The sequence below is a fragment of the Chelonus insularis genome, unplaced genomic scaffold (assembly GCF_013357705.1).
Source record: "Chelonus insularis isolate UGA/USDA-ARS -01 unplaced genomic scaffold, ASM1335770v1 contig_146_pilon, whole genome shotgun sequence".
NCBI classification, from domain to species: Eukaryota; Metazoa; Arthropoda; class Insecta; order Hymenoptera; family Braconidae; genus Chelonus; species Chelonus insularis.
Window position 1 is genome coordinate 1,368,317 of NW_023276387.1, and position 12,475 is coordinate 1,380,791.

At 29.8% G+C, this 12,475-nt stretch overlaps 1 protein-coding gene across 1 annotated transcript; it reads right to left on the reverse strand.

Annotated features, from left to right (window-relative positions):
- Positions 1-915: 915 nt before the first annotated feature.
- On the reverse strand, positions 916-3,035 carry LOC118063646 (uncharacterized). The gene is made up of 6 exons (XM_035077749.1): positions 2,884-3,035; positions 2,663-2,816; positions 1,892-2,583; positions 1,343-1,477; positions 1,123-1,267; positions 916-1,056 (listed from the first exon to the last, which is right to left on the reverse strand). The coding sequence occupies exons 3-6, from the start codon at positions 1,970-1,972 to the stop codon at positions 962-964; spliced, it is 456 nt and encodes a 151-aa protein (XP_034933640.1). The 5' UTR covers positions 1,973-2,583; positions 2,663-2,816; positions 2,884-3,035; the 3' UTR covers positions 916-961.
- Between the last annotated feature and the right edge of the window lie 9,440 nt (positions 3,036-12,475).

The window sequence follows — 12,475 nt, forward strand, 5'->3', positions numbered from 1 at the left end:
CAACAATGAAACCCAATATCTAAAAAGAAAATATATTTTATTTCAAAGTAGATAATAACAGAAAATGATTGATCAATATTTTGACATTACTTACCAGATCTAAAATCCCAAAGAGAATACATGCTGTTGATAAACTTAAGCAGCAAAGATTATCTATCGTGAATCTTCTAGCCATCTTTAAGTTTTGTTTTAAAAAGTGAATAAATTGAACAAATTTATTTTAGAAGTACACTGAAAGTTAGAACTTTTGGAAATGAGTTACCAAAAAGAATCAACTCAATATGTAACCTGTTGATGAAAATATCAGACTGATGGAAAGAATATTAAAAAAAAATGATGCACTTTAACAATAACAGTTAAATTCCACTTTAGGATTAATGATAAGTAATTAAAAAAATATCGTATAATGATTCAAAACAGTTTTTTATAGCCTCAGGTAGTTTAAACAATAAAACAATATATTATTTTGACTTATTTTAGTGCTAATGAGATAAGCTTACCTAAATATTCTTTTGATAATTAACTAACTCAATGGCTTAAGTAATATAATCAATTGAAAAAATAGGTTTGAGCACACTTTGTCTGTGCTAACATGACGAACTTCCCATTATTAATTATTTATAACAAATTTAAAGTGTTATAAATAATTCTTAAAAGTCATATTTGGTTGTGAATAATAATGTTTTTTCAATAACGACTTCATTATTAAATAAAATTGTTATTGTTTAGCTTAAAAGTATTTTAAGTAGCTAATCTTTTCATTTATTCATTAGCTATTTTGTTATAAGCACTTGTAAAAATAAATATTACTTTAAGTGTTGATTTATATCAAGTGTTTTATTGGTATTAGATTTAAAAACCATTCTTGTTTACTTACTGATATAAAGCAATATGAATACAATAGATACAATTAATTGAAATAATTAACATGTCATTTTATTAGATAATTTTTGTAGACTTCTTAGTCCATCTCTACAAGAACTGGTAGGATAGAATGATTATATTTAATTTCTACAAATCGATTGAACATAATATTCCAGTATACAAATGAACAGACTGAAAAGAAATAATTGTCATTGCAGGAACAAAGGATAAATAAATAATTTGGATTTTAATTCATACCCAAGCCAAGGCTGAAAAGAACCACAGATATTATTGATGCTATCACTGCTTGACTTGATATTGCAACGCCAGCAGTCAACATTCCTATCAAGCCAACACGAAGAATAGCCCATGCAAGATGAGGAAATATTAGCCAACGTTTTTCCTAAATTATAAGTTACAATTTAATTAAAGGAGACATTGATAACTAGTAATTACTTCTTGGTGGATTGATTATTACCCATTTGGATCCAGCAATCATAAGCAAACATGTGAAGATTCCAATAGCAACAGTAATGAGCAAGACTATATCATCAACAACATGATATTTATAGAAATTCAGGGCACATACTATGATCATAATAGCACTCAATACCTACAAAAAATATTATTCATCCAAAATAAATAGCAACAAAAATTCAGGAAAAAATGATTAGATCTTGAAGTTGGTCTGATCTAGTTAGATTCAGAATCAGATATGATCAAATTGAATCTGTTCAGATCATTCTGACTATTAGATCTAATTGGATCATGACAATATAGACACTGCAAATGATAGTGTTTTATTTCAATGCACTTGAAGTGTTCTGATATGATATTACCTATTTAATTAGCATTATGACACTTTTTAAACATATTCGAGTGCATTAAAAGTGACTACAATGATTATCAAATAGGGATCATAAGAAGATCTAAATAAATCTGTCATCAATCAAGGTAGATTCAACTAATAAGATCTGATCATTTTTTCCTAGCAAGTTATTTATTGATACTTTGCATCATTGCTCACCAAATCTAAAATCCCAAAAAGAAAACAGGCTTTTGATAAGCCCATGTTACAAATCTTGATCGATGTGAATGTTGATTCCATTTTTTAATAATTGTTTGCTACTTTTATTACACTGAACTATTTCAAATAATGACTCACAGTGAAGATATTCAGAATGAAATTAATGAAAAAAGGAATTTAATTTTCAACTTGTTGATGAAAGTATCAGACTGATGGAACAAATATTCATCAAAATGATACACTCAAAGAATAACTGTTAATTTTTACTTTTGATTAATGATTTGGGATACTTTTTTATAGCCTCAGGAATTTAAATAATACTAGGAGATACTATTCTTACTTACATTAGTGATAATTACAAGTAAGCTTACCTAGATGTTCATGTGATAATTAAATAGCTCAATAGTTTGAATTACTATTAATTAAACAACGTTATTAATTTACTTATTGAAACAAGTAATCAATTAGCAGTAAATTGAAAGAGTTTCTTTTCAGTTACTAATAATATAAAGTAATATAAAAATCATTGATAAAATTGAATAACTTATGTTATATGAAATTAATTGTTTAAGAATAGTTGGAGATTGTGATGAGTTTTCAGGCTCTTGGGACACAATCTGATGGTGAGCACTGCTTTTCTTTGATTTGTAAATACCGACTATATATAACACTCCAGTACAAGAACGAAAGAACTGGAAATAAAAATATTCATTGTTTTAAAGAAGCAAAAGATGATAAATAAATTTTTTATCACTTGGATTTGATACTTACTTGGAGCACAGCTGAGAATAATAATGATTTTTTCTAAATCTATTATGTGATCACCCTGTAAGTAATGGCCAAATAGAATTACACCTACTACAGCATAGACTACGATGAGAAACAATTGCCACGCAAGATGAGGAACCATCGCCAATCGAGTTTCCTGTAATATCATAAATAGTAATTTAATTTAATGAAATATTAATCGGTTCAAATAAATTAATAATTACCAGTATAGATCCAGACATCATGAGCAAACATGTGCAAATTCCAATAGCAGCAAGAATAAATAAAATTTTAGGACCAATGCTAGATGATTTGTGTAAAAGTTGTATCATCACTGCAATAATGTAAGTATTTATGATCTGAAAAAAATAATTTGTTGAAGAATGAGATAATTAGGAAATTTTAATTATTATTTTTTCGTTACTCACCAAATCTACAAGTCCAAGAAGAAAGCATGATTTTGTTAAACTTAAGCAACCAATCTTTTTGAACTTAATTGTAAATGCCATCTTTTAATTTATTTTTATGTCAATGTCACTTCAAAGATAGGTCGAGTAAATTTAAAAAAAAATCGATTTAAAATATTTAACTGATAATCGTTTAATACTCTAGATCATAATCGACTGAACAGAGTGTTTGTTGAAGCATTTACCATATTAGATACCTTTAATTTCAATTGTTCCGTTATCTATTTGACTTTTCAAAATAAAGTTTATTTTGAGTGGCGTCGAGCGTCTGGCGTCTTTAAGCAAAGGGGGGCAAGGGTTTGGTTAGTTAGGGAAGCTCAGCGCCCCTGTGGGCAATACAGATGTTGAAGTGGTGGTGTTACTTCATTAGACGCTGGTCAAAGTTAACAACTACAACACAAACGAGTTTGCAACTTACAATGTCATAACTAACCAATTATAATCTTCAGGTAGTCTATAACAACCTAGAGGTCTAGGTGAAGGCAATGGTCCTTTTAACATAAAGGAATTTTAGTTAAATTTGAATTGTTGCCCATGGATTGGAATAGCATCAGCTAGTCATCAGAAAGCAAAGAAAGCTTCGATAACTGCAGAAGAAATGGAGATGCTGATTGTAAAGAATGGAGTTGTCTAGATTTCATGGTCTAACTTGTGGAAACTTGAAGTGGTATGTTTGAATTATATAAAGGATTGATTGAAAACTAATTATTTGTTTTCATGCAATTCTATTCTTGATCTTTCTTTTCTATGCATCATATCTGTAGCATAGAGTAAATGTATTGTTTGAATCAATTAAAATTATTATTTATTCCAACAATACATTTAAGTAACTTCAGTTACTCAGTCAATGTAATTTTGAAATTACCTGTTGGGGTTAGGACTCTTCCTAACGAGCCACGTTCATCAGAACGTATGGAAAAACAAAAGACTTTTACAGTACCAAGCAAAGCATAATTTCAACAATGATTTCCTCAAAAAGAGGATAATTTTAAAGAGTTGAAAATTTTTGTACTGTTTTGTGACAAAATATCAAGTGTATTACATTGAGAAAAATTCGGAAGTAACCATTATTCCATAATTTGATTTTTACGTCTAAAGAATAATTTTATAATTGAAATTAATTTGGAACAAACAACTCCAAAAAAAGAAAAGCTTCGATCTGTTTTAAAGACGTAATTAATTTCTACTTTACCGGCATTTTGCTTCATACTCATATGATACTAATTTTGTTTGTGAAAACTGCATTATCAACAGTAATTATTTACAACGGTCGGCAATGCAAAAATCACTGTCGATAAACAATTTTTTCGGGACATTACGAATTTTGAGATTTTGCTCATTTTTTGCAATTAATATTTCGAAACACTACGAGTTCAGAATGTTAACTTTTAAAAAATTAAATTCATATTTTATTCAAGACTAAATTTCAAGCCTTTTGCAAACATCCCTATTCTTCCGACTCGTGGCGCCCCCATGACAAAACATTTTAAAAATCGGTTTAATTTAATTCAGGCTTTTTCTTTAAAAGAATAATTTTTTTTTACAATAATATTTATGAATATAGAACGAAGTAAATTCATTTTTTTAATAATATTATATAAATGGTTGGATTGTTTACCATTGAGATGACTTATTTTGTAAAAAATTGGATTATTTTTTTATGATAATTCTAAATAAGATATAAATAATCTCTACAAGATAAAAATCACTCACTTCATTCCCCTTATCATCTTTGAAATTCGATGAAAAATATTTTCTGATAAGACAAAGAAGTTTCCAAGCATATCGTCAGCTTCAGGTATCAAATAAATATTTATTGGGTCCAATCAATGATGATTATCCTTTTTTATCCTTTCTCTAGTGACTGGATCTTATCTGAAAGATATTGTTGAGTTTAAATATAACGATTGTTGTGATAGATAAAGAAAAAAAATTGATTTTAAAAATCAACATAAAGAAAAAAATATTCAAATAATTTTTTTAATATTGACAAAGTATTCTTTTAACTCTAAAAATGTAAAAAAATAATATGAATTGTGAATTTTTTCAACCTCTTATATTCTACTTCACTCTTACCAGAGTCCATTATGATCTCAGGTGACACCATTAGTTGATGTTTCATCTTTTCCTTCACCTCATCTAGAAGTCTCTATTCTTCATCCCCCTCTGTACATTATCTAAAAGCTTTCATCATTAATTTCGTTCAATTCAACATTCTATGATATCAATACATAAAAACTGTATCATATTCATAGAGATTCTTTCCAAAGTATACAACATAAATATACTTGGTAATAATTGTAGAGTATTTTACAAATTTATGTATTTTTATTTCAAGTAACTGTATGATCTGGTTGATGATACCTTGCTTCTTGTGAAGCTCGACCCTTCATGCTCCAGAAACTCAACATTACCCATACAAACCAGGACCAAGATCAAGTCATGATTGATAACACCATTGATCATCAAATAGTGTTATCATCTAGCCATGACCCAGTTGGAACCCAGTCATGGGTCCAGTCCAATCCTACTTGAACAATCAATTTTTGCTAAAGGTCTAAATGCTTTCCATGAAGCTTTCAATATCATCTTAGACCTTTCTATGCTCCAGCAACTTAACATCAATAAGGTTTCTGCTGATGGTGTTGGACACCACTGATGATCAGACATTCACAAAGCACTTCAAACAAACCTTGACTCTTTTTTTCTTCAATATCTGTGGTCTTGACTTGGTTGATGCTGTTGGACCTGAGTAATTGTTTAGAATAAAATAAATCTTTCATGTAAACATCACCAGAGCTACTGCTTAAAGTAGAAAAGTACCTTGAAATGGACAATAGTATTCTTCAATGATTCTCATTATTACTTGTGGTATTTTTTTTTTTTCACCAAAGTTGTAAGTTAGGTAAGGGTTTTTACATTTTTTTACTGACCATTTAATGACCAATAAAACCTTTGAATATTTTCTTTCTTTTGGTGAAAAGAATCTTCTTGCTCTTTTTTCCTCTTACACCTTTATAAGATACTTTATTTATTACGTGAATGTCAGCATCAAAACACGTATTGAGAATTTTCTTTTGATTTTGACAATACGTCAAATAACGGATATCTTTTCTGATTCTTTTATCTACTTTTTTTCTTTACTCTTTAAAATCGCTTCCTTTTAAAGTCTAACGACAAATAAAAAATCAGTCATATTTTATTTGAAAAATCTATAGATATCAATTTTAAATAGTTTTCAATAATAAAATGTGCATTGTAAAAAATTATTTTCTATTCTGTTGTATGAATAAAAAATGCACTTGAGAGAATTTATTTGAAATAAATTCATATCAGTTGGCAAACAAAAAAGAAAAAAAAAAAGGGTTTTGATTTAAAAGACTGAGAAGATTTGTAATTTATTGTTAAAAATAATTCAAAAGAAATAAATTTCTAAAGGGTTTTAATGTACATACATAGTTGAAAATCAACATTTTTCTCAACATTTTCTAAGAACTATAAAAAAAAATGTGTGAGGATCAGCTGTAGCTCATAAATATTCTCATCCCTTTTATTCCAAAATGTAAGAAAAAGAGCTCTACTTCTAGTAGTTGTTATAGTGGTATCTAGTGTATCAAAAGGATTTCTAAAAGTGGTTTCTCCTACTGACCATTTGATTGTTCTATGAAATATTGCATTCCAACTTCTAAAAGTCGGCTAAACTCTTTACACTAAATTTCAACGCTTTAGAAAGAAAAAAAAAAATACAAGAAATCGTTACAACATTTTAGGGTTACCTGCTGAGTAAATTATGACTGCGGGTGTAATGGAGTCCTTTTCATAGTCGTTACTATTTTTCCTTTATAAGAAAATCTGTTTTTCTACACTCTTAACATTCCATTAAAAATAAAATAAAAAATATTTAATTATTTTTTATTTAAATCTACAAATTAGCTTCAGGTTATCAACCTAATTTATCTTTAATAATTTTTTTAAGGGTAGTAGAGGGTTGGAATAATTTTTCTAAAAATAAAGGGTCTTAGAACAGACGATAAGCTTTAAAATGAGCTTTGGTTGATTAAAATTCGACCATTTTTCACCAAGATATAACCTTTTGAATCTAATTAACATTTTTTAATTTTCTCATTTCTTCTTTATAACCTAAAAAAAAAATTTTCTTCTCCATTATCCTTTTATTTAAATATCTAAAACCATCACTACACTCAATAATAGTGTCCCTAAGTTTAAATAAATGACAAAAACATGTTAAATTGACTCCTACATGTGTTAAAAGTGGTCTAGAAATATATAACTCATTGTCCCCGGAAGTCAAGAAGAGACATACACACATAATGTCCTTAAAATCCTTCAAGTAGTATTGTTTTACATTTAATGTCACGGCTGCATGCTGAGTCGACAAATGTCGCGCAAAAGTAAACGCAAAATGTTAGAAATGAACTGGGAAGTGGAAAGTTAAAGGAAAGAAAAAAAAATAACATTTGAGGTTATTCCTGATAGTTAAAATGTAAGCGAGGAATCTGAAGACCATAGGGGTCCTAAAGGACTTGAATCTTTGGATAAAACGACCTGAAGACATGATGGAAACCATTCCAAAACGATTCCATAAGTTGACCCAAGATTGCGCGGTCCTTTTGTATTTTTTTCCTTCTTCTTTTTCGGGTAGAATGGATATCCGGAGTAACGAAAAACATGCGTGCAAGTGGTTCAAAGTGATAAATAGAGAGAAAGACAGTTTTTTACGACACATTTGACGAGGAAAAACTCTTGGAATAAATAAAAATCATCATTTTTCAGGGAAATCATCAATTTATTGATTCTTTAGATCAATAAAAATTTATAAATTACCGTTAAAATATCGTCATTTTAAAGAATTTATTGTTTATTCGTTTTCTTTAGAATTATTTGGTACACTAGAACACTTTCTCGATTAGATTTAGGATCTTATAACACATCTGTAGGCTTGTGGTAATCGCATTTTAGATTGAAGAAACCCTTTGATCCGTCGCAAGTGTGTGTAAATTTCGTCTAAGTGGGGATTAAGTCGCTCATTGAAAGGATTTCGGACGCGTTGGATTGAAAAAAAAAAGTAAACGATAATAAACATGAAAGAAATAAGATATTTAAAAGAAAAAAAAATTTTTTCAAGTTATTTTTAACATTTTTATATCACTTTAACTCTTATCAAGGGGGTAAAAACCACCCCTGTGTCTTTTTTTTAACTATCTTGAAAACTATGTGAGATATGAAAAAAAGTTTCAAACGAAAATTGAAGATCTTTTAATTTTACACAAAAAAGATTATGACACTTTATTGTCTATCTTCAATAGTTTAGCCAGAAAACGTCGGTAAAGATGGGAGAGTGCTGAAAAGAGGGGTTTTCCACTTGATTATTTCTTTTTTTATAAAATAAAAAAAAATCACCTTGAACTTTAGGAAAAATATGGAGCCTTTGATTTGTTAAAATACTACGTATCTCCATTGTCGTCTTCATTATTATGATTATAACCTAAAAATGATTCTAGACCCCGATCCTCACAATGATATAACCAAAAATCACGACAAAAAAATAATCAATGGTCATTGACAAAAAGCAATGTGTAAAATATATATCTAACTCTCTAAGATAATAAATAAAATTTCCCTTTGATCCGTATATATTCGTTGATCGTCATGAATGAAAAAATAAAATGATCAATTGAAAAAACTTGAATTTTTCAAGTGGGTTCTTACGTGACGCGTGAAAATTCGGACAATGGTGTCGCCAGCTGCACTCGAGAGAATATCGAGATTCATATACGTAAGAATAAGAATTATAGAAAGTATATATAGGTAACTGTGGGTGTCTTGTGCACATCACACACTAGAGACACAGTTAAAGAGGAAAAGAGAGGTAAATAAAAAGAAGCAACTCAATGAGAGAGAAACAAGAATGAATATCTTCGAGGAATCGAACTGATCGACGTGACACTATTGGAATATAAATAAAAACGAGCACGCGTGTCTTGATGTTTTTTTTTTCTCTTCTTTTTACCTTTTTTTTCCTGATCTTTTTTCTATTTTTTCACCCTCATATCCTCTTCGATCGCTTCCTTCTCAGCCATTGTCAAATCCTTATGGCCCACAATCCTTGAAATTCTTTTATCGAAGGATATATTCCAGTAATAAGTAGGTCCACGCGTAGATAATCGCCAGTAAGATTTTATTCAGAAAACAAAATTTGTCAAAATTATAGATATTTTTTTTTAGGGAGGCTTTAACATTCGTTGATGCAATTTCTTATTTTTTTATGATTCGTGAAAAAGGTCTAGGTATTGCTTTGAAGTCTTTGGCGGCTCTAGAGTGATGCACAGACTTATTGACATCCCTAGATGTAATAATTGATAGTAGAGTAGGTTTTCTAGTAGATAGCATATTGATAACCTAACATTGGATCATCATTTTCAAGCTTGACCCCATGTTGAACTAGGTTAGACCAAGATTAGCACCTTGGTAATTCAACATTGGATCAACATCATCAAGCTTGATCCAATGTTGAACCAGGAATATGCTAATCTTGCTTCCTACTAGCACTTTTTCATTTTATTACACCTCTTTTCCTAGCAGAAAGCAAGATCAGCGTTTTCCTGGTCCAACATTGGATCCAACTTGACCAGGAATATGCTAATCTTGCTTCCTAAAAGTGTTCTTACTTCCCACTAGGTTGGATAGTTCATCAACACCAACGTTCCAGTCTGATGTCTAGATGTTGGAGAGGACTCTAGACAATTCAGCTGATCAAGTCTTAGGAGTGGAAAGGATTTCAGTGGTTGAAGCAGCAAATAATGAGCACAAAGCTGATCATCAACTCAACCAATAGCTTCATCACCTAGACTCCAACTTTTATGCTATTAAATACTTGAGTGTATCGTAAGAATAAATTGATTCGATAAATTAAATCAAGCTTTTGCATTCTAGGTATGAAATTTAATTAAAGTTCTTTTGTGAGTTTATTTATTCTGGATAGGTATTTAACGCTCCGTCTTTTCCAAGACAATTAAAATATATCTCTAGATATTCAATAGCTCTAGAGTGATGCAAATCAACAAAAGGAATCCTGTTCAATTTCCACACTAAATTTTCCTGACAAAAAAATGATAATTCCATCCTTTCGGCAACAAGAAAGCCAACGAAACCACAGTCGAAGGAAATCCAGACAAAGGATAAATTAACAGAGAATGAAATAGCTGGTAATGAGCATTTACAAAAAAGAAAAAAAATAATAAATGATCAAGCATGTTCTACTATAGCTAAAGAAAATTAAAAAGAGGTAATAGTAAGAAGAAAAGGAAAAAGACAAAAGAAGAACAACATGGTAGAAAAAATTCTAATCTTTAGATTGGCTTTAGCTCAAGCGACTTCTACCTGAGCTTGAAAAATTTTTAAATAGCCCAAATGACTGACCAGTTTCAAGTGACCATAAGGTGTTTCATTTTGCATCTTCCCTATTGCTAACGTCAAAGGATAGACTGGAAGTCAGTTGTAATTATATATTCCAAGTCAGGATGCACCACAGCTGAACACCACTCATTATTTATCCTTTCAGCATTTTATTTCCAACGGACATAAATTTATTTTTGCCCTACAATAGCTAGAATCGTCTTCTTCCATTTCATTGATTGTTTGAAATAACTGGCTTTGAATAATTGGATAAAAACGTGTGAGATAAAAGAAGAATAAAAGCTAAGAAGAATGAATCAAGCTCGACATAATCTCGCGAAATCTTCGACAAGGAAACTTTCACCATCAGGCCGCGAGTCAAGAATAAGAACAAAAAGTTAGCTCACAAGTTCACGAGCGACCTATTCAGGGTGAGAAATCGGGATTCAAGGGACGAAAAACTTTCTTCTTTTCTATTCTTTTCACTCTTGTACGTTGCTTGTTTTCTTCATCTCCCTTTACACTTTCTACCCTCTTAAACTTCCATACCATCATCCCCCGCCCTTCAGAAGGATGTTTGAGGTACTGGAAATGTTTATCGCACCCACGTGAACACCTCAAGGCTGTGCTCATTCTCTCGCTCTGTTGCTGTAAAGCCATTGAAAACATTTTGCTCTAGTTTTGGATAACTCACAAGATTTATGATTTAACCCAAGGTACTTTCAGATGGTGCTTCTTACCCATCTTACCTGCTTTACTTGTTCAAATGTTTGAATATGTTTGACATGTGATTCTTGGGAGTTTCACCTCATTTTGGTGCATTTTTTCTATCAATTTATGACGATGATGGTTTGATATCAAGATGATTCAACAAGTTATCAATCTAATTTCATTATCTTTGCTTCAAGACACTTGGGTGATGATGATGATAATGATCATTGAGTTAAAATAACAAAGTTTTGAATGTGATATTGTTATTGATACTCAAAGCTAAAAAATTGTTGACCAATTTAAGCACAAAGTTAGCTTTTATCATTCTTAATCGAATAATACAAATGAAAATTCAATTTATTTATCAATTTTTCATTCAGGTGTAGAAAAAAGAAGTGATTAGTTAATTGATGATTTTGTAGATTGATGTTGAATTAATATTCTTATCTTTATTGTTACTTATACTAGTCTTTTCCTGACTCTTCCATATTTTATCAATGACTTCAGTGATTATTGGTTGATTTTTAAAGCTAGTTGGGTTGCTGCTGCTTTCAATGACCTGATTAGCATTAAAAAAAAATCAACTAATAGCCATTGAAGTTACTGATAGACTTTAAGAATGTATCTAAGCTTCATTAACTCATCCACATTCTTAAATGCAATGTAAAAATTGTGGTCTAAATTATCACTTACAGTTAGTAACATTTCCATTGCTTTGATTTATGTGTGATGATCATGATGATGCTGATGATTAGAACTTTGCCATATGAAAGTAGATAATAAAATTTAATTAATGAAATAAAAACCAACCTAATTAGACTTCTTATTATTGAATTACTATAAGCCAATTCATCTTTTAGAAAAATAAATTGAAGAAAAAAACTCGTTCAAACCGAGCTAACAAGCAAAACTGTTGGAGGTACTTTATTTTCAATAGTGGATATCAAATACCTACAATTTTCTTTACTTTAAAATTTGTGATTGAGCTTTACCTAATCCTTTGTATTCAGTTCAATTAAATCTCTCAAAGGAAAGTCAGTTCTATTTTTGTTTACATTATTTCTACATTTATCTTGACATCTTGAGGTCTAGATTTTCAGAGTGTGCTCAAATAATTCACATGGATTTGGATTGAATAAATTCAAAGATTCTTTTTTGTGTTTTATCAATTTAACAAGTATTAATAAATAATAATAATAATAGTAAGCATATTAATAAATAT

Bases quoted from the DNA above. Each gene is read 5' to 3' on its own strand.
- LOC118063646 (XM_035077749.1), bottom strand. From the start codon at position 1,972: ATGGAATCAACATTCACATCGATCAAGATTTGTAACATGGGCTTATCA. The intron at 1,478-1,891 runs GTGAGCAATGAT...TATTTTTTGTAG, and splicing joins TTTTTGGGATTTTAGATTTG to GTATTGAGTGCTATTATGAT. The intron at 1,268-1,342 runs GTAATAATCAAT...CTTATAATTTAG, and splicing joins TGATTGCTGGATCCAAATGG to GAAAAACGTTGGCTAATATT.